Here is a 20,862-nt window from a genome sequence, read left to right as displayed (position 1 = left end):
GCCATTCATATTGAAAGCACCTTCTCTCTGCATATATATATATATATATATATATATATATATATATATATATATATATCTTCTGACGCGCGCCACTGGTGGTACCGCTACACGACGCAGAGTGTCCAGAGGCATGCGCGAGGGGAGCCTTGCTGAATACAAGCATCAAACTTCGCGTTTTTCAATACTGACAAAATGTGTTGTCGTTAGTTTGCTTCGATGCTAATCGCGTTATCGTCGACATTCGTCGTGAGTTTCCACCGGAATTTCTGATTCATGTTGAATAATCTACATTTTTCAAATTTATTCGGGAACGATTAATTCCATACTGCTTCAGTAAACCTCTACCAGTGTGCTGTAAGCCAATATCACGTGCATTAGCTGTGACCATGTCTTTCAGCTAACGAGAACTCAAGGTTGCAGGGCAGGTGTAACGACTCAGTGAAAAATCAGCCTGCCGGATCTGTGGCAATGCCCGAACGATGTCGTATACCCCACGCAGGTGACTGCCGCCATGCTGCTGCCCTGGCACCTGCAGACCCTCGTGCGCGAAATGCGGCGCACAGGCCAACGGCTCAGGGGACTACGACGCGTGTGCACCGGTGGCGCGCAACTCTCTCCGTCTCAGTACAAGGCCGTGCACGAGGCCTTCGGCGAGGGATTTCAAGCGCTGGCCAACGTGTACGCCATGACCGAGGCGACCACGGTGCTCTGTTCTCCTTCCCGAGAGCACGCAACTGGCTTGGACATGGGCTTTCCGGCGCCTGCAACAAAATTCAAGGTGAGCTCGAGCGCATTTCTGTTTTCTTTACGGTCAGACTTGGTTGCTTCGTGTTGTCGCTTTTATGCACGTGACATAATACGCGCGATATTTTGGTTTATGCAGCAGGCATAATGCGTCAGCGAAATGCTTCTAAGCTTTCAGGGCCTTCAGATATTCCATACTAAATGCGCTACAGTCAAAGGCCGAATAAAGAAGGCACCACACACGTTTTTTTTTTTTTCATTCCTGCTCGTTCGTCGCGCTACCATCATTTCATAATGGGTTTCTTCCAGCTTGCCCAAGTGTCAACTTTAGCAGACATCTTTCATTTTGGAGAATTTAAGGGTCCTTTTCCGCAGTGACTATTAATCTAGTGAGAATACCTACAATGCACTGCACAAAGCGAGATGAAATAAAGAAGACGAATGAAAGCGTGGTGGCGGTCACTCGCGTAGCCTCACACAGCCGCACAAATGTTCACGAATACGCCACTAGAGGCACTCGCGCATAGTCTCTATCTGCAATGTCGAAAAGGCACTGCAGTGCTAATCTGGGCTTGGAGTCTGACCCTTCACGCTGAAGTTGTTCGAGGAAAATCGCGTAATAGCCTCGTCTCAGTAGGTTGTCCTTAGAGTGTTCCTGGTAATGAAGAAATCCAGTACACAGGCAGAAACCTGATAAGCGCTTGTCCTGCGCAAAGTGTGCAATTGTTAAACTTCCAAGTATGAACCAACTAGGCTAACAATACGTTATGTTAAGGCTTGAAATGTCTGCGAGCGCCAAATTTGCGCCCGATCGAAGGATGGTTTTATCGTCCATTTCTTCCAGTGAGGTTGCTCAATATTAGCTCAGTATAGGTGGACTAATCGCAAATTTGGTATGCTAATGGTACTTTTCAAAGACAAGGGGTAATTTGAATAACGTTTTTTCCCTTTTCTTTAATTGCGCGCTTCGGGCCAAATTCTCCGTTTTAAAGAGCTTGATAATTCGCCGCGTACTTACTTGGCACTTGCAAGGTTGGAGGTATAGAAGTGAAGGGAGGACGGGCTCTCTGTATAAGTAGTTACATATAAAGGGAACTCTGACCAAAATGAAGATCTTTGGGTGAAAGAGAAGGGAACAGGTGAAAGCTTTAAAGTAGTGTTGTGGCGCTGTGTGAAGTGACCGTTGTAATTTGGTAGCAACGGCTGGTTTGAACACACATCGCATGAAGTTATGAGCGCACAGAGAGATTTTTCAGCGGCACGCTTGTATTTCGCTCGCACACGCTTGGAAATATTCCCCATCACCGATTCGATCTACCTGAATGTGAGGGTGCTGACGAATGGACAAAACAAGGATTCTTGTTTCACCCATAACAATGATAAATGTTTTGTGCATGGAAAAGGTTTTCAATGTGCGTAAAATAATAAAATTGAAACTACTGTTACACTTGCTAACGCAATATGTACATTTCCCGACAATTCAGGTGGTCGACAGGTTGACGGGGGAAAAACTGGGCCCCTATCAAACGGGCGAGCTCTGCTACAAAACGCCGACGGTGATGAAAGGCTATTACAAACGACCCAGGGAGACGGCCGAGTTCTTCGACGCGGAAGGCTGGTGCAGATCAGGTACAGGAGGATGTTTAACAACGCCAGCACTTTTGTGTGAACATCAATGGACTTTTAAAAACCCCAGCAAAAATAACCATTAGCGCGTTCGTAACCTTGTTCTAGTGATTACTGGTATGCAACAGATACTAGTTAAAGAGCGATGCTTTGCTACCACCGGGACACGCATCTTTTTCGCAACACACTATGTACACCAAATTAAGCGTCAGTTGAAGTATAAGGAGGCAGACTGTAGCATAGTGATGAATAAGCTAATTACTTGCTAATGTGAAAAGTGCATATTTTTGCTAGGGCACAGGCCGATCAAAATTAGAGCAAGTCTGCCTACTCCTTGTGATCATGCTGCATTCCATTCTCGCGCTAAAGTCTTGTATATGTAAGTCATCAGCTCTTTATTTGGAACCTATATTTTTTAAAGAGGCCTTTTTTCTTTCGATTATATGTACAATCCGTTTGTATATCATTTTTTAATCGCTTATTAGGTTCTTGCGACGAGACCATGAGCATTTCTAAGTCTCCCCTTTTGTAATTTTGCTTTAAACGTTATCTTCACCCACAAAACCAAAAAAAAGAGCTGTGTGGACTTGCTCACTGACTTTCATTTATTTCAGAAGTTCCCCAACATGTCCCTGCCACCCTGTTACGACCAATCAAACAAGAGAGAGGTTCACAGGAAGTTGAAGGCTTGAAGTGAAAAATGGTACAATAAAGATGTCACTGGAGCCGATGTATCGAGAAGCATGGGTCCTATACTCGCGGAGAACTTTTCTTGGCTATGAAGCGAAAGCTACAGGGCCGGAGCTTCTGCACATGACTGTATTCGTACGCAGTGCAGTGCGGGCGCGCTCGGCACCGGTTTCGGTTTCGCCAACGTCGTACAACCTCTCTAGTAAGGACAGATACAATCAACTCGGCGTGAGTCAATGTTTATTCACATCCGATTTGTACCAAGTTCTGAACAGTGAGCATCGTAGCCTGCGTCGGAGCTTCCATTCATCCGTATGGCGTCGGTTAGGTTTTGCACGCGCTACCGACGCTGGCGTTGGTAGAGCCGCGGCGCAGCAAGCGGCTCGCTCGCTCACTCGCTTGTACATGCTGAAGGTTGCGATTTCCAGATGGGCTCGCTTGGTTTCCGCGCAGACGCTGCAAACACTTTTTCTTTATGCTTCAACAGTCTTTTGTTGTTGAGGTTGGTCAACGGTCTCTCAGGGGAGTTAATTGACGGGGCAGCAAGCGACAAACACTCACTAGAAGACACAGAGTTACTATATGGTTATATTAACTCTATGCCAGAAGACGGGCGTGATTTCGCATTTGGTGAATGTGCAAAACGTGCGACGGTTTCGGGGGCGCTATAACGTGAAACTATTCCAAACTTTTCTATTCCAATTCTGCAATCAGCCCACCGCGATTGGTCAAAAACGTTTTTCGAACACCCCCACTTCAGCTGTCTGTCACGCGACGTCACGAAAACCGCGATAGTTCCCCATCTGATATGACGTGTACACACTGATTATGCATGATTTGGCCGAACAAAGCAAAATAGTTATTTCTAATTCGACGCCTTTTTGCCATTAGTCCTCGGCTATTGGTCAAAAGTTTTCGGGCTGCTCCCACTTCACCTGCCTCGCACGCGACGTCACAAAACCACAAGAACTTACCGCGTCAAAGTGACGCGTACGCGTTAAACATGCAACAATATGCCGAACAAAACTAAATTTTCTTTTGAATAGCCGCAGGCTGCACATTCCGAAAGGAATAAACATGGCTGCCGCCGATCGCTCCGGCACTGGCTACTCGCCCCTGCCAGAGAGCATGGGTTTATTTGCGTGTAATAAAACTTTTTGTGTGGCTGTGTAACGTTTTCGAGAACTTTCGGTACGTTTACGACCTCGTTCTGCCAATTCTTCTTTGCTGAGGATCCGTTTTAGCGTCATTCTTAAGCTTCCGTTGCATGCCGCCGCGATTGTCGACGAGGCACCACAAGCTAAGTAAGAGAAAGCGGACCAATCGCAGACGCCGGCCCTCTTCATCCAGTTATCGATATTCAGTGCAGTGGCTTGGACCCATCGAATCCCTCTCCACTTGAGCATGCTTCTCGCCTCTTGTGAGCCAATTAGATAAGACAAGCCGCTCAGTGCAGGCAATGTTATTCGTTTTTCAAGCAAACAAAAGTGGCCTCCTATGAACGAGGGGAGCATCTCATTGTTTGTTCAGACAACCCTGCGGGTGACCGCCCGATGCTTGCGTTAGCGCTTACGCAGATTTGACGTCAGAAGATTTGAATAAAACTTATTGGAATAATTTTACGTTATATGGCCCGGGTGTGCTAAAACTCGAAAGAGAACACTAAAAATAAAATAAAATACCAATAGCTGACTGGTGAAGATTACGTATCGTTTCAAACTAGGTGCTGTAAAAAACAAGAAGAATATTGTTTTCAATTTTCCACGTAAGAAAACGTCAACAAAAAGTGCGGGACTACTTCAGCAGCGGTGAAAGAAGTGCGCTTAGTTTCCTTAGTCTTCGCTTCATAGTCAAGAAAAGTTGTCCGCGACTATATTGGCCCATGTTGGCTCCTGCGACAATACTTGTCTTACTGCTGCCGATCGCTGCTAGAACTGGTGTCTCTCAATATGCCTCACCTTTCATTGCAATAGCATTTGTATTCACACTCCAGGCGAATTCCTGCCGTCTGCGTCGCCGTCACCGTCGGCGTCGCAGTGAGGTTCCGTATGAGTGAAAGCGTGTGAGGGAGAGCCGGCGAACAAAGTTCAATATCGCGTGCGCCAGCGAGGAACGCGGCCCGGATGCTTGCCCTCTCCTGTAGCGCGCGAGGCAGGGGGTCAGGCGAGGGAGGAGGGGCTTACATATTCTGTCACTGTTAATTTAGTTAGCAAGCGAAAGTTTAGAAGTTTACACGGCCGATAAAACTACTATCCTTACTTCGTATAGCTATTTACTAGTTTGCTATTGCAATCGGTGCTTGACCTTTCGGGTGGAACTGCGAATTTTTTGTACACCGTGAGCCATGCCCATGATCGTATGTCTGTCTCTTCCCTTAGGCGACGCAGGCTACTACGATGAGGACGGGCGTATCTACTTCGTTCAGCGCTTCAAAGAGATGATTAAGTGCATGGACAACCAAGTGGTTCCTGCCGAGCTCGAAGAACTGTTGCTGCGAGAGCACTCGGGGGATATCATTGACGTCTGCATCGTCGGCGTACCAAACCAGGACTACGGAGAAGCACCGGCCGCCGCTGTCCAGGCACGATGCGCAGATGGCACGAAGGACCTTGCCGAATTGTCCAGGCGGATAAAGAAAACAATCTCCGGTTTGTTAACTTTTGCCTGCGTCTGGTAAAGCTGAGCGGCTAAAATTTCCAAATTAATACATAGGTCTAGACATGCGATGATTGCAATGGATGCGATTGGAGCATTCAAAATTGTTGTCTAGAAACTGCAACATGTTCGTGCTAGTTATTCTCATGGCTGCCTAGAAACCGGAGCGGTTTTTTTTTGCTACTTTCATTTACTTTATTTTCACATGACGTAGTAAGCCTGAAAAAATATCAGTGTCTGCGGAAGAATGTAATTTTTGTATTCCATCGACGCGGCTCCTCTTCCCGCTCACAGCGCGATTCCTAGGTGCAGCGTCCGATGCCGGGCGCCACTGACGTGATCGCTGCGCCGTAGAGTGTCTGGTGGGAAAGCGTCCCCTGCGATGTGTTCCGGGCTGCTGGCGAGGAGTCATACGTCTACGTGGTGCTCCCAAGCGAGATAGAGGGCGATCACGTCAAGGCGTCAGCTATAGTCGCTGGAAAAAAATTTCAGAGTACCGCATTCGTTTTCTTTTCCCCGCGCCGCCGACGCGTTCATTGGCCCAGCTGTACCACGTGAGTTTGGAGTGCCATATACCTTCCAAGCGCCGGGCGGGCCGGCTGAGCGCAGGCAGCGCAGGTTCCCTGCGTTTTTGGTGTTCCGATTGTCGCGCTCGCGTTTGACTGCAAGGAAATCATGCCTGGCTGCTGCGCTTTCGGATGCAGCAACCGAACTGAGTCTGGAAAGACTTCTTTCTCGATTCCGACCAGGAAAAATGACCGAGGGCGTCGTTCTGCGTAGTTACACAGAATCGGGCGGGAGAACTTCAAGCCTACAAAAAACACCCGCGTGTGCGAGGTATAAGTACACTTTGCTTGTGCTTTTCGGCACTGTTCTAGAAGATATTTAAGCGAAGTGCACGAGGTGTTAGTGATGCTACGAAAATAGGAGTTCATTGCAGGGATCGCTCGCGTCTTGCACGTTTGACGCGGGCACACGGGTACGCGTTTGTTGCTCAACACACGCGGTTATTCCGTGCTCGTGGCACGCGAAGGCACACTTGTCGCGCCAGAATTCCGCGTCCTCACGTGCACCAGGTACTCGCATGATTTCTCCGCACACGTGAGCGCGCTCTCGCCTCGAATCGCTCGACTCATATGGCACTTGCTTTTCGCAGATCGTGACGATCGCAGTCAATAAAAACATGGTCAATACGAGGCCCATGATACTTCCTTTTTTCCACTTATCCTTTGCTCATTTATACATACGCATTTCGAGCTTGAAACCAATGGCCAGGTGATATTAACAACACATGCTTTAAATTTTGAGCTTGTAAGCCGAGCAGATGCAACGAACTGAAGTCAGCATACATATTATGTTTTATGTTGAAATGCTACGGTGCATACCCAAATAATGTTGTGCTTGATGCATAACAAGAAATACCAAACAAGAGAACACCCAGTAGCTTTAGTTTCACTCTGTCACTATGAATGTTACATAAACCGCTATAAAAGCACAAGAATTTTATACATCGCCTATGTAACTTAGAAAAAAGAAGTACTGCGTCACCAGCAGGCGTTCCTGCTTTTTTTTTTACACAGGCAGCAAATCTTGGCAGTCATAAACCGTCATAAATAAGTTGAGAAGAGTAGCCGCTCATGGAACGCACTAGACAGCCGCGTTCATAAATCGCAATGTAGCAAACTCTCGCTCATAATCAATGTACAGAAGTACATATACGTTGCTGCAATCACGCAAATGGCTCGTATTGGTCTTCCCCAAGATTTAGTGGGCAAAATGGTCATCGAAGTTGGTTTTTACGCCCGCTGTGCACAGATCGTGTTACGATCACGGCGCAAACACCGGTGCGCACATGGCAGTCGCAGTGTGTCGTGCGTATACAGCGGACGAAGTCGCCCGGCAGAATCGAGAACGCGCGGTATCCGTTTGCAAACTAAATTAAATGTAACCGATTTAGCTTGTGAAATTATACAGTAAACGTACGTGCCTGTGACACTGTCAGGTGTTAGTTTCGTCCTGATTGGAAACATTCAATAGAAGCCGACAACGGTCCACGATGTGCATGCCCAAAATCACAAGCTTGCCTCATTCTGGCTCGAAGTGGTGAAATGTTTCCTTCGTAGCTCGCTCCGCGAAAGCAAAAAAAAAAAAAAAAAACGCGTGCATAAGCTCCCGATAGCAGCACTAAGCTGCTGCCCACAATCGTAGCACAGTTCCAGCAGTAGACACGATCGGTGTGCAAAACAACCACCGGCTGCATTACTTCGCACAAAATATAACATTTTATTTTCGTTCTTAGCAACCATTATCTCCGGGCACAAAGTATTTGTACTTCAGTAAACACTCAACAGGATGTGTCACCGAATATCAAGCTTTTCGAACACGGCGGCCTTCCCGCGACGCAGTCGGCTTGGAAGGTATATGGTGGTGGCCGCTCAGTGCTGCCAGTCAAATCCTGACCTTTGCGGTACTCTGAAATTTTTTCCAGTGACTCTAGGCGTCAGCCCCATGATAGCGTCGGCCTTCATGGCGCGTCGCGGCCCGGCTGTCCGTGCCGATGACGACGTTTGGCTCGCGTAGATCGTTTCACCCTCCGAGAAGCCGAGTTCTTTGGTTCGTTCCGCTTGCTCAGGCGCATGTTTCGTCTTTTTGTGACTCAAGAGCATGTCGAGCGGATGAGTGGGCGGTGCGAACGGGGTGCGATAACGCTATCGCGTTCCACTCTTGAAGGCGAAGCTGAAGCGTCCTCCAATTTTTTCTTGTACGTGAAATGACGAATAATGTGCGCGTGTGCTTAGTGTACATTAGTCTTCTTCTAGCACTCAGCTTCTTCTCATGTTTACTGCAAGACGCTCACGTCATCTTGTTTTAAAGCGTAAATCTATACTAGGGTTGGAGCCGAGCTTCGCGTGCGTGTGAGCCTGCCATACTGCGCATGCGTCGCCCTCGCCGCCGCCTACTGCGGCGCATTCCAGAGCTGTGACGTGGCAGTCTCCGCAGACGCGCCGGCGCTGTGTGCGTCCGCTGCTACATTTAAGGCCTAAGCATAGTATGACGCAGCGTGAACTTTCGCACGCGTTACGTCACGTTTGCGGGAACAATAGCGCTTATAGTTCCACCCATGGTTCGACGCACTGGCGCCACCAACGTAACCAGACGTGGCCAACCAGGCCAACGCGCTCGGACGCCCACGGCGTCTGACGACGCTCGCCCGCGCGCCGATAACATCGGACAACGCGCCTTTACGACTGCGACGCCGCGCCGCACTGCGCATGCGCGAGGAGGGCGCACCGCGCCAATAAATGCGCGGGAGAGATGGTTGATGCAAGGTAAATATACCTGGTAGCGAAGCTTCCATAGGAGCCCATACGTTCAAAACATGGCGGTCCATCCGCGGTTCATGGGGCTTAGCGCCATCTGTATGTGGTGGGAACACTTCCGGCGGAAGAAAAAATAATGTGATGCCATGTCCGTTAAAAGCCGAAGTGACGTCATGTTATTTTCGAAGGCGCGAAATTTGTTTTGTTGTCCTGCTTTGGGAGCTATATATTCAAATGCCCCGCCATTCGACTTGATGGGCGTTTCGAGCTTTCAGCGTGGAAAGCGATGCAGGAAAAGGCCAGCCGTACGGTTGTCGAAATCGCATCCCTGCCCAGAACATACTTTCTTGGGTGCCGACGAAAGCTTTAGGTGTAGAGTGCTGATCCTATTGTCGGATGCCAAGCCCGTCGGCCAGCGCAGTCGCGCGAAAACAACTACACAATTAGCCGGCGGTCGTAACTCACTACTTTTGACTGAACAGATTAAGAAGCGATGAAGCTACCCGCGTCACCAAATTCAGACAAACTTCGACAAGCAAGAAAGCACAAACGGTGAGGGGGGCGTATTTCAACAGGTGAACTTTACGAGCGCGCCTCTCTGCCCATTTCAAGACGTGCATTGCATTGCGAGTGATAGTGGCGTTAACGCCCCCCCGTAGCGATGGCCGCTGTAAAGAAATGCATTTATTAATAATAATAAAATTAAATTGGTATTTTCTTAACTATTCACGAATATATAAAATTGACTAGGAATTTTATTTTCGTTGAATGAATCTAACTGTGTCTCGCTTGAATTAAAGAACGCGTATTTCTTTCCCAATGTTTGTTCCCTCCAAACATAGTCGCGCTTCAATCGCTGCTCCCATAACCCCCCATGCTGATGTCGGTGACAATCTGTACTGAACCGCTTTTCGCCCGAAGCTTCGCGACCTATTTGAATCGACCTTGGTTGATGCAGCGCGCTCCACATGTAGGTTAAGGAGAGTCGAGCCGCTGCCAGTCGGTGCAAAAGAATGGAAAATTAACCGAACATAAACGTACCTTTGCGCTACGTATATCCCGGCATAGCTAAGCTAAGCCACTGCCATATTTTTCTTCAAGGGAAGCTGGAGACCTAACAACAAGGCAGCCCAAATAGAAATCTTAGAAAATTCATGTGATTAGAGCATTGGAAAGCTGAAGGGTTGTTTAGTTGAGACAAATGACCGTGTCCGTGTAGATAAGACGTGGAAGAAAAACAGATTCTGTAAAATTAACCACTGAGAGGTGCAACCTCCAAAAAACCATATGACTCGTAAGTATACTCCCCGAAAGCAGATGAAAAGTTCACGTCATGGGCTAAACTTCTTTCTCGACGGCATATTTCTGCACTAATGCAGCTGGACGTTGGCTGACGTAGCAGGTCTTACAGTTTCTTGCGGCCACTCTCTGACACTTAAAATATAACCCATAAAAAAAAGCACTGATCATGAAAACGAGTGAGTGTTTTTGGAGAGCTCGCATACACTGATTATGAAATGTTCAACGTAAGCTATAAATTAGTAGCGAGATTATCGGTTTAATTGAGACAATTACGCCCATTGCCAAATCAATTCATTGTAAAAGAAAGCGATAAACCACTGTAACATGGTTTCATTCTAGAAGCGCGTAGCCTCTCCCCAGTTTCCGTTCATGTTTAATGCACTAGTACGGAGAGTGGTTTACTCTAATATCTAGGCTCGCTGTTCATTGAATGACTGGTGTTGTGCCTTTCTACAAAAACGGCTAACAAACATGTTGCGCTATCACTGCATTTAGGTGACATCTCCGCCTGCTGGACGCGATGTCCAACGCCTTCATCAGCTCTAAGCAGGCGTTTGAGCCGCCGAGTCCTCCTCTTACTGCGAGAGCAGCCCAGACTTCTTCTTCGAGCGGGCTTCTTCGAGCGGGGCAGCCCTTTAACGCGAGTGTGTGAAGGGCCCCGTGTCGTAAGAAATCTGGCGTTTGCATCGAACGTCGTTTCGCAAAAATCATTACGAACCACAACCACGACGGTCCTGAACCAATTGAATTACTCAAAGTAAAGTGCGTCAGAAAAAATACAACCTAAACACAACCTACAGACATGCTAGCGTCGGATTGTAATTTAATTATGCCAGAAAAATAAACCTGTTACACGCAAACTCAAACACAAAGCCCCTTTCCAGCGTTTCGATCATCCATATAGCAGCGCTGCCCGCTCGGTTCCTTGCAGCAACGCCATCCACATGGCGCTAGCCTACGCACATCTGTAAAGAAGGTGTGGTTGCCGGCAGGCGTAAAAAGCAGTCATGGATTTTTGAATCATAGGACTTTCCACTCTTAAAGGCGTTGCTTAGGTGTTTTCCAAATTTTTTACTATAAATGTATCAGAAATAAATATTGCACTATAGTTGCTATGGACAGATTAGGATAACCGCTTACCGTAGATGGAACACACGTGTCCACGAATTTGAAAGACATTTCATTACACATGTTTCGCCTGTGCAAACCTACTGAGGGCAATTTACGGAACTAGTTAGCTTCCGTTGCTGAAATAATTTATTTCGGTAGGCAACTCTATGACAAGCACTGACCAAATGTTGGTGGAATCGTGCAATGGGATGTTTTGCCTACGAAAAATTAATTAACTGTTTTCCGGATTTTTCTAATAAACATATAAAGATAATATGTGGAATATGAAGTGCACTGATCGAGGGTTCTTAATAAAGAAAGGTGCTTGAATTGAAATGAGTACAAAATAGTTTTTTACCGAGAAATAGGCATTGAAGATGTTGAAGCATTGAAGCATTGAATAGGCATGCGTCTATGTGTACAATGATGGAATCCTGGATGCCAATCAGCGACGTTCACTTGGGGGTGGCACTTTTATTTTCTAGTGGGCACTTGAAACGAATGACTTTGCATACTCAGTCCCTTTACGCATGACCTTGTTTATTTTATATGAAAGCTTTTATTTTGCTATATTATTTCCGCCTATTGGAAGAAAAGTTTCCACAAAGTTTTGTTGGACGACAATGGCAGTGAGTCTGCTTTACAGCTTGACAAATAATATTTGGACAACGTTGATACCGAAATATACGTAGACTGCCCAATGAAAACAGAATATTCAAAGCCACCGAAAAAGTGAAAGAGTGAAGGTGTGTCAGCCCAAAATCTCGCATTTACTGCTCCCAAAAACCATGCGTGTCGTCAAAGGGTTATCGAATGCAAGAAGACGTACAAAACCACGAATCACAGCTCATTGCCGCGTGGGATACGTGGAAATAAATTGTATCTGACAGTGCAAAGAACCGGCGGATTTGCATACCAATAAATATTTTCTATTAAGAAGTTGTAGAGACTCGTACAAAATTATTGTAAAAGAAAGAATTCGTTGTGCTGAGCAAAACGGGAACATCTTCATAACGTGCGCAGAAAAAACAAGGTCCACCTTCTAGTTGTCACCTTGTTGTCAACCTTCTGGTGATCGGTCACGTCCTTTCTGCTCGAAGGTAACTTACGAAGTCGGAAATAAAAAAAACTGACTTCGAGTGTTCTTTGAATTTCTGAACATCGGAATAAATATTGTCTATATCATGCACGTCAAACTGCAAGCTGACAAGCTTGCTAGGCCCGCTCTGGCATAGCTGCAGTTCTGCCAGGCAGTCGCAAGAGTTCTTTTCAAAACTGTTTGAGCTGAGATTGGAGCACAAGTCTTCAGCAGGTATACAGGCGCATAAGTAATGTGCACAAGACAAGCAGCTCAATTATACGAAAGCTCGAAAACCGCGTATTTATCTGCTGCAACATTTCGAATGTTCACTTGCGTTTCCCTACTGCAAGAAATTGCGTCATAAATTTTTACGGTGGAATCAGCTAATAAGCCCAAGTAAATGTTCGACTCCCCTTAAGGTACATAGAGACACATATGTCACAAAAAAATAAGATATGAACTATCAGAAACATTTTTGAAAAGTGTGTCAGTATTGTTTCGAAGGAGCAAATAAAGAAACAAACATAGTACATCGCTAATTTATCGGCTCATTGGCTTTGTACCTGAGGTGGTTAAAGGGTGATCCGCCTTTCTTGCGCACCCCGAATCGCATACGATTTCTAAACCTTTTTATTAGCTATTGCGTCGCGTTTGCTAGCTAAAGCAAAATATGAAATTTCGCATGAGCATTTGTTTAAATTATAGACTACTTCTCTTAGTAAAATTGTTTTTTTTTTTTGGTGACAATAAACTTAGATGCGCGGCAGTTAGGTGGTTAAGCCTTCAAAAGAAACTGCAGAAGCATAATGGATGGCATCCTGCTGAATCTGGCTGTTGCTGAAAAACGCCGTATGATAGCGCAATTATTGCTCATTTTGTGCTGGTGTGAAAGGCTGAACGCTGGCCGGTAGTCAACGTATCATGCATAACAAATAACATGACTCGCTGGCCTTTGATATATGCGGATTTACACCTACAGTCTTCTGGCACGTATGGTACTATGTGCATAGACGTAGTACGCCCATCTTTACAGGGTGTTTAGCTTAGTCGGGCCGCAATTTAAAAGAGACACGTGAGTTGCGAGAACGCAAGAATGTTCGCGGTCCTCTTGGACAGCAGAAACTATTTCTTTTACTATCATTTTAGGTAATTATTTACCAAAAGTTAATTACGCAACAGTTAAGGTAATAATTTAAACGCCAATACTTCAATATCGTAATTGTAGATCCTTCGGATAATCTTATTTTTTTGGGGGGGGGGGGCTGCAAAGAATGTACGCGAGGTTTGAAAAATTACCACGGGGTATACGCGCTTGCTCACGACGTCGAACTCAAAGGAAGTTAAGAAATAATTATCTTATTCCAAGTAGTTGAGCGAATACGGCCGTAGACGTTTCTCAGCTGTCGTTTGTAGCTTCACTGCTCGGAGCGCACCTCGAACCTTCTCAATTGTACACGTATTGATGAGTTGGCAGGCACGTTGCTTTTTTATTCATTGACGAAACGCCTCGAGCGCATTCTGGTATTGTCGCTCGGGCTCCAATGTGAGTAGTCATCACCGCTGAAACATCATCTAGAGCAATCAGCTAAGGTTAAACAGTGTGAAGACTGGACAAATCTCTGCTAGCCTACGGAAGACAAATACTAATTTGCGAATAGTCGACGTGTGCTGAGGTGCACTTCAACCTTCGTTCTGTTGTTCTAAGCGCGAGAAAAGATCGGCATCAATGAGTCCGGCTCCAGCAGTCAGGTCTTGATCCCGGCGCCGACAAGACCTGCACACTGGCTTAATAATGCACAATAAGAAGCAGGGTGCGTACAACGCTCCAGCAGGGAGCGCTTACGAAGCTAGATTTGACACGTAACAACGAGTGCGCATTTGTTTTGAAGCGAGACCAGCTGCACAACTATATAAACCAATCTACAACAGCGGGAATTAGTTCACACATCTTTAGGCAGCAGTAGCTATACTGTGAGGTTTTACAGGTGCTCCCTCCTGGTTCGTTTTTTTTTTGTGTGTGTTTGCCTCTTCGTTCGTTTAACGCAAATTCGCAAGAGCGAAAATTACTTGATGCGCCGTAACGTGACGATCCACTTCAGCCGCCGGGTTGCTTCATGCGCTTTGAAGGGACGCGGTACAATTTGATGCCGTAATTCCCTTTGCCGTTCTGACAATGGTAATCGCAGCAGTATCTGCGCTTGTTCTTTTTGTTCACACTCCTCACAGAAGAGCTGGAAAAATTGGAAAATAACGCTTTCAGGCGGGCCTGAGCCCAGTAAACGGAATAGTGAAATGGCGACGAGGGCCTACTCACTGGTGCTCACCGCCGCTGATAGGTGGCGCGACATGTACAGCCAAATTTCATTGCAGAGTGCCTTTAGAGCAGAAGATCCCTCCTGTGTGGGCGATTTGGCAGCGTGACTCATATCACGAAGTAGATTTGCAGCGGCGAAAGTATTGCTACACATGACCGTCTTAATCGTGCAACTCATATGAAGTGGCTATTCAAATATTCTGGTCTTTATGGAGGTCGTATTAAGATAGAAACGCAGTTGCAAACACAGGTCTACGCCCCTTCATCCAGTCATGATGACCAGGAAGTCGAAAGCTTCTATGAAGACGTGGAATTGGCGATGGGTAAAGTCAAAACAAAATATACTATTCTGATGGGTGGCTTCAATGCTAGGGTAGGCAAGAAGCCGGTTGGAGAAACGTCAGTGGGCGAATATGTCATAAGTTCTAAGAATAGCAGCGTAGAGTTATTAGTAGGGTTTGTAGAACAGAATAATATGCGGATAATGAATACCTTCTTCCGCAAGCGAGATAGCCGAAAGTGGAGGTGGAGGAGCCCGAAAGGCGTGACTAGAAATGAAATAGACCTTACACTCTGCGCTAACCCTGGCATCATACAAGATGTGGACGTGCTCGGCAAGGAGCGCTGCAGTGACCATAGGATGGTAAGAACTCGAATTAGCCTATACTTGAGGAGGGAACGGCAGAAACTCGTACATAAGAAGCCGATCAATGAGTTAGCGGTAAGAAGAAAAATAGAGTAAGTGCGGATCAAGCTACAGAACAGGTATTCGGTTTTAACTCAGGAAGAGGACGTTAGTGTTGAAGCAATGAACGACAATCTTAGGGGCATCATTAAGGAGTGTGCAATAGAAGTCGGTGGTAACTCCGTTAGACAGGATACCAGTAAGCTATCGCAGGATACGAAAGATCTGACCAAGAAACCCCAATGTATGAAAGCCTCTAACCTTACAGCTAGAATGGAACTGATAGAACTTTCCAAGTTAATCAGCAAGCGTAAGACAGGTGGCATGAGGAAGTATAATATGAATAGAATTGAACATGCTCTCAGGAATGGAGGAAGCCTAAAAGCAGTTAAGAAGAAACTAGAAATAGGCAAGAATCTGATTTATGCGTTAATAGACATAGCCGGCAATATCATTACTAATATGGATGAGATAGTTCAAGTGGCTGAGGAGTTTTGTAGAGATTTATGCAGTACCAGTGGCATGCACGATGATAATGGTAGCGAGAATAGTCTAGAGGAATTTGAAATCCCACTAGTAACGCCGGAAGAAGGAAGTCTTGGCAGCTATGCAAAGGGCAGCTGAGGAGGATCAGGTAACAGCAGATTTGTTGAACGATGGTGGGCAGATTGTTCTAGAAAAACTGGCCACCCTGTATACGCAATGCGTCGTGTCCTCAAGCGTACTGGAACCTTGGAAGAACGCTAACATAATCCTAATCCATAAGAAAGGGGACGCCAAAGACTTGAAAAATTAGAGACTTATCAGCTTACTGTCCGTTGCCTATAAAGTATTCACTAAGGTAATCGCAAGTAGAATCAGGAACACCGTGGACTTCTCTCAACCAAAGGACGAAGCAGGATTGCACATAGGTTACTCAGCAATAGACCATGTTCGCACTGTCCATCAAAGGATAGAGAAATGTGCGGAATATAACCAACCCTTATATATAGCTTTCATTGATTACGAGAAAGCATTTGATTCTGTCGAAACCTCAGCCGTCATAGAGGCATTACGGAGTCAGGGCGTAGACGAGCCGTATGTAAAAATACTGAAAGATATTTATAGCGGCTCTACAGCCACCGTAGTCCTTCCTAAAGAAAGCAACAAAATCCCAATAAAGAAAGGCGTCTGACAGGGAGATACGATCTCTCCAATGCTATTCACAGCGTGTTTACAGGAGGTATTCAGAGACCTGGATTGGGAAGAATTGGGGATAAGAGTTAATGGAGAATACCTTAGTAACTTGCGATTCGCTGATGATATTGCCTTGCTTAGTAACTCAGGGGACTAATTGCAATGCATGTTCACTGACCTGGAGAGGCAAAGGGAAGGGTGGGTCTACAAATTAATCTGCAGAAAACTAAAGTAATGTTTAACAGTCTCGGAAGAGAACAGCAGTTTACGACAGGTAGCGAGGCACTGAAAGTGGTAAGGGAATGCATCTACTTAGTGCGGGTAGTGACCGCGGATCCGGATGATGAGACTGAAATAATCAGAAGAATAAGAATTGGCTGGCGCGCGTTTCGCAGGCATTCTCAGATCATGAACAGCAGGTTGCCATTATCCCTTAACCGAAATGTGTATCTCAGCTGTGTCATCCCAGTACTAACGTACGGGGCAGAAATCTGCACAAAGTTAGGTGGGCGGATGAGATTAAGAAGTTTGCAGGGACAACATGGCCACAATTAGTACATGACTGGGGTAGTCTGGGCGTAATCAGGCTGATGATGATGATGATGACAGTTTCAATTCTTCCTGTCTTTTTAGGCAGGTGTCCTTGACCATGTCGCTATGTCGCTATTTTGTTTTTTCTCACAGAAAACTGCGCAGTGCACAAACACCTGTATGGCGGCGTCTTCTACGTGGACTCCATTCCAAAGACAGAGTCGGGCAAAACAAACCGTCCTGCTCTCCTCCAGAAATGTTGCATATAATAAAGTAGTTTGCCAGCCACACTGCTGCAATGCCTGTGCCATGGGGTACATATCAGCTAGACCACTAAAACAGAAATTTTTTTTGTTGTTTTTGTTTGCATAATTGTTTCTAACTCGTAACGCCTAAAACGAATACTCAGGCTATAAGAGAAGCCGTAGCTAAGGGCTCGCAACAGTTTTGACGGTGTCAGCTTCTTTAACGAACGCATGAACCTATGCCTACCAGGATTTTTGCGTTTCGTCCTGGTCTAAATGCGTCCGCTACAACGGTAAATCAAACCCATAATGAGAACATTATAGCTGGAGAACCAGAGCGGTGGGTATTCAGACGAAATTGCAATTACGCTGGAAACAAAGCAAATTATTTCAAATCTTTATGAGAGCATACAGCGCTGAAACCAGAATAAAATATCGGCATATGCCCCGTACCGCGTGGGTACAAACGTGAAATTGTACACATTTATTATCGACAGCGTGTATGCCTTCTATTATATACTTCGTACTCGTTAACAGCCCAATTAGTTACTCGGCCTCAGCAACATAGATTGAGCAGTCGAACTATAGCAGTTGCGAGTACTACGATGCATATTATGTACTATCGGCCAAAAAAGTAAACGGACCACGGCACCGCTGGCCGGAACGGCTGCGGGGCCGCACCGGGGCGCTGCTATCTCGCTCCGTGCGCTGACGGCGAGAGTGCCCCGAGTGACGCCAGACTTCGCCCTCTCTCTCTTACGGATCCTTGTCACGCTTGATAAATTTCTAGTGCACCGTTCGGTTGCTCTGCTGCTGACGGTCGCGACGAAGGGGACTGTGCATCGCCGGTAGTTTAGCACATGGCGCTGTCGAACAGTAGTGGACGGCCGCGGGGCGTCAAACCGCGCCACTGAGAAGGAACGAAGACTCGTTCTTAATGTTGTTTTGCTTATATTCACCATACCTCTCATATGAGTGCATTTCGCTGGCGTCCACCGCTGTTCGATTTTAGACAACACAACGAAAGCAGCCGCAACGGCGGCTACGGTGACGCGCGCTTGCAGGTGCCAAGCTTTACTGCCGGCGCGGGTTCTCTGTCGATATTACTTTTCCGGCATTGTCTCCAGCAGTGGGTTTATTAACTATAGCAGTGCGCCTATTCACACTGCTTTAATTCGCTACTTCAATACACAGTCCGTTATGAAACTCTCCTTATAAAAGTACCGTCAGAAAAAGATGATTGGAAAGACTAATCGGAAAGACAAGTCGCTCGTGAAAGTTTATTCACGGAAGAAAATAAAAATTGGGGTTCCATGCGTTGAAGAGGTCCTCAATGGGATGAAAATTCGCCGTCGTCCGCGATTACTTGGCCTACTCGCCTTGGCATCGAGTCATAGAGCGCGGCCACTAGCTCCGGACGTCCGCGTAGTGCTTCCCACCCTTCTTTCGCGGTATGATCCGCGGTGCCACAGCAAAAGCGCCAATAGGACACCGGCGTTCAATATTTCCTTTTAGAGCGCAGCTCTTTGGCGTCCGTTCCTGGGTTTCGCGTCGTCGTCGGCGTTGTCGTCGGCCTCGTAACCAGCTCCGCCCCCCTTTCATCCCCCCAGCGCTAGCAGCGACCGACTGATACCGCTGGATGCCGCTGACGCCGCTAGAGAGTCAAGATAACGTGACTGCATAGAACACCGTCGCCGCCATGCAGAAAGAGGAGGAAAGGGTCCCCCCCCCCCCCCTGTTCTTGTGTGGCCGATAGGGTGCTCTTCAGTTGCCGACGCGCCGGTTATTTCACGTAGGCCCCGGCACGTCGACGAATACGTGACCACCTTCCCACGGCTAGACCTGGTTCTTAGCGCTGCGGAAGCGAGGGTATCATATTGTTTGTGTCGGCATCGGCGGCGTTGTCCCTGAAACCAACTCCGCAGCTGGGGTTGACTCACTATCGGCGTCAGCGGCATCAGTCAGTCGCTGCTATCTCTTCCCTCCTCCCTTTATCGTGTTGTCCGCTTGCTGCGCGCGCTTCTGCCCCCATCGTTTGCCGCTGGGTGTACACGCCGCCCCCCTCCCCCCTCTTCCTGCGAGTCTCCGGTTGTCAAAGCGCCGGCTCGAACTTAATTCCTTTCTTCGCTCCTCCTCCAATGCAACCCCTGTGCGGTGGCAATCAGAGAGCCAGATCGGTGGCGGCGGATCTGTATATGTGCACCGCCCGAGCCGAAATTGCCGCTGCCGTTCGCCCTGTGCGGTGGCAATCAGAGAGCCAGATCGGTGGCGGCTTGACATAAAGACAAACAGCAATTTCCTAACACTTATGCGGGAGAACATCCCGTTCCTCTCGCTCGTAACGCGTCCCACGGCTGTGACAACCTCGCCAGGCACTTGTATAGATCTCGTCTTTGAGAATCAAGCATTGGTGTACCAAGTCGAACATATATCAGTCTATTTCTCCGACCACAAAGCTTCCTTCATGACTGTCAAGAACTGTTAGTGGAGTCTTTGTTAAAGGAATACGTGTGAAAAATAAAAAAAAAAATTCTGTGATAGCGCATACATGTGTTGCTCGATTTCTTTGCCTCAATCTATCGAAAAGGTGAAACAGCTTATTTGCTGCGCTCAAATTTCGCATTAGGAAGTAGCGTAATCGTCGGTAATTTTTTTTATTCTCTGGAACGGTGTCGGCGACGCGCTTTGTAGTGCGCGCTGCTATCCAGATATGGTTGTGTCCAGCCATTGGACACTGGAAGACTAGGAAATGTTTAAAAACGAGAACGGTCGCATTCGTTTCGTCGCAAAAATGCCATCCCGGGTGCCGATCGAGGAGAGAAGGCGCATCGTGCGGCTTAGCATAGAACGTGTCCCTCAGCGTGAAATCTGCCGCCGCACTAGGAGGAGCAGAACATCGGTGAACCGCATTATTCAAGCCTATAGGGATGAATACGGCAGAATTGCTGATGCTCAGCGCAGTGGGCGGCCAAGGCTTACAACGTTGGAAGAGGACCAACAGATAGTTGCTGCCGCTGTTGTTGACTCCTTTCTGAACGCCAGGGAAATTCGCGACGCACTGGACCTCAGTTGCTGCAGCGAGACTATCAGGAGCAGACTGCGAGAGGCAGGTCTCATGAACTGCGTTGCCGCTCAGAAGCCGCACCTGATGACGAAGCAGAGGGAAGAGCGACTGAATTTTGCCCGAGCGTTCGAGCAATGGACTGCAGAGGAGTGGCGGGAGGTCATCTTCACGGATGAGTCAACGTTCAGCACACGCTGGGACCAACAGCAGCGTCTGTGGCGTCCGTTGAACAGCAGGTACGACCTGTCATCCTTGCAGCTGAGGGAAGTTGCGGGTAAAGTTTGCATAGCTAGTCAGTGCTAAAAAATAGGGATTG

At 47.0% G+C, this 20,862-nt stretch overlaps 1 protein-coding gene across 1 annotated transcript in view; it reads left to right on the top strand.

The window, feature by feature from the left end:
* Window positions 1-17,521, top strand: part of LOC142580026 (uncharacterized) — a 73,481-nt gene extending 55,960 nt beyond the window's left edge. The window contains exons 6-9 of the mRNA XM_075690751.1: window positions 503-781; window positions 2,232-2,376; window positions 5,442-5,711; window positions 17,391-17,521. Coding sequence (XP_075546866.1) covers window positions 503-781; window positions 2,232-2,376; window positions 5,442-5,711; window positions 17,391-17,506 — 810 coding nt within the window. The 3' untranslated portion in view covers window positions 17,507-17,521. The remainder of the gene's footprint in view (window positions 1-502; window positions 782-2,231; window positions 2,377-5,441; window positions 5,712-17,390) is intronic.
* The last annotated feature ends 3,341 nt before the right edge of the window (window positions 17,522-20,862 follow it).

This window comes from Dermacentor variabilis, chromosome 4, assembly GCF_050947875.1.
Source record: "Dermacentor variabilis isolate Ectoservices chromosome 4, ASM5094787v1, whole genome shotgun sequence".
Taxonomy (NCBI): Eukaryota; Metazoa; Arthropoda; class Arachnida; order Ixodida; family Ixodidae; genus Dermacentor; species Dermacentor variabilis.
Note: the sequence above shows the minus strand (reverse complement) of the source record. Positions and strands in the feature narration are given on the sequence as shown.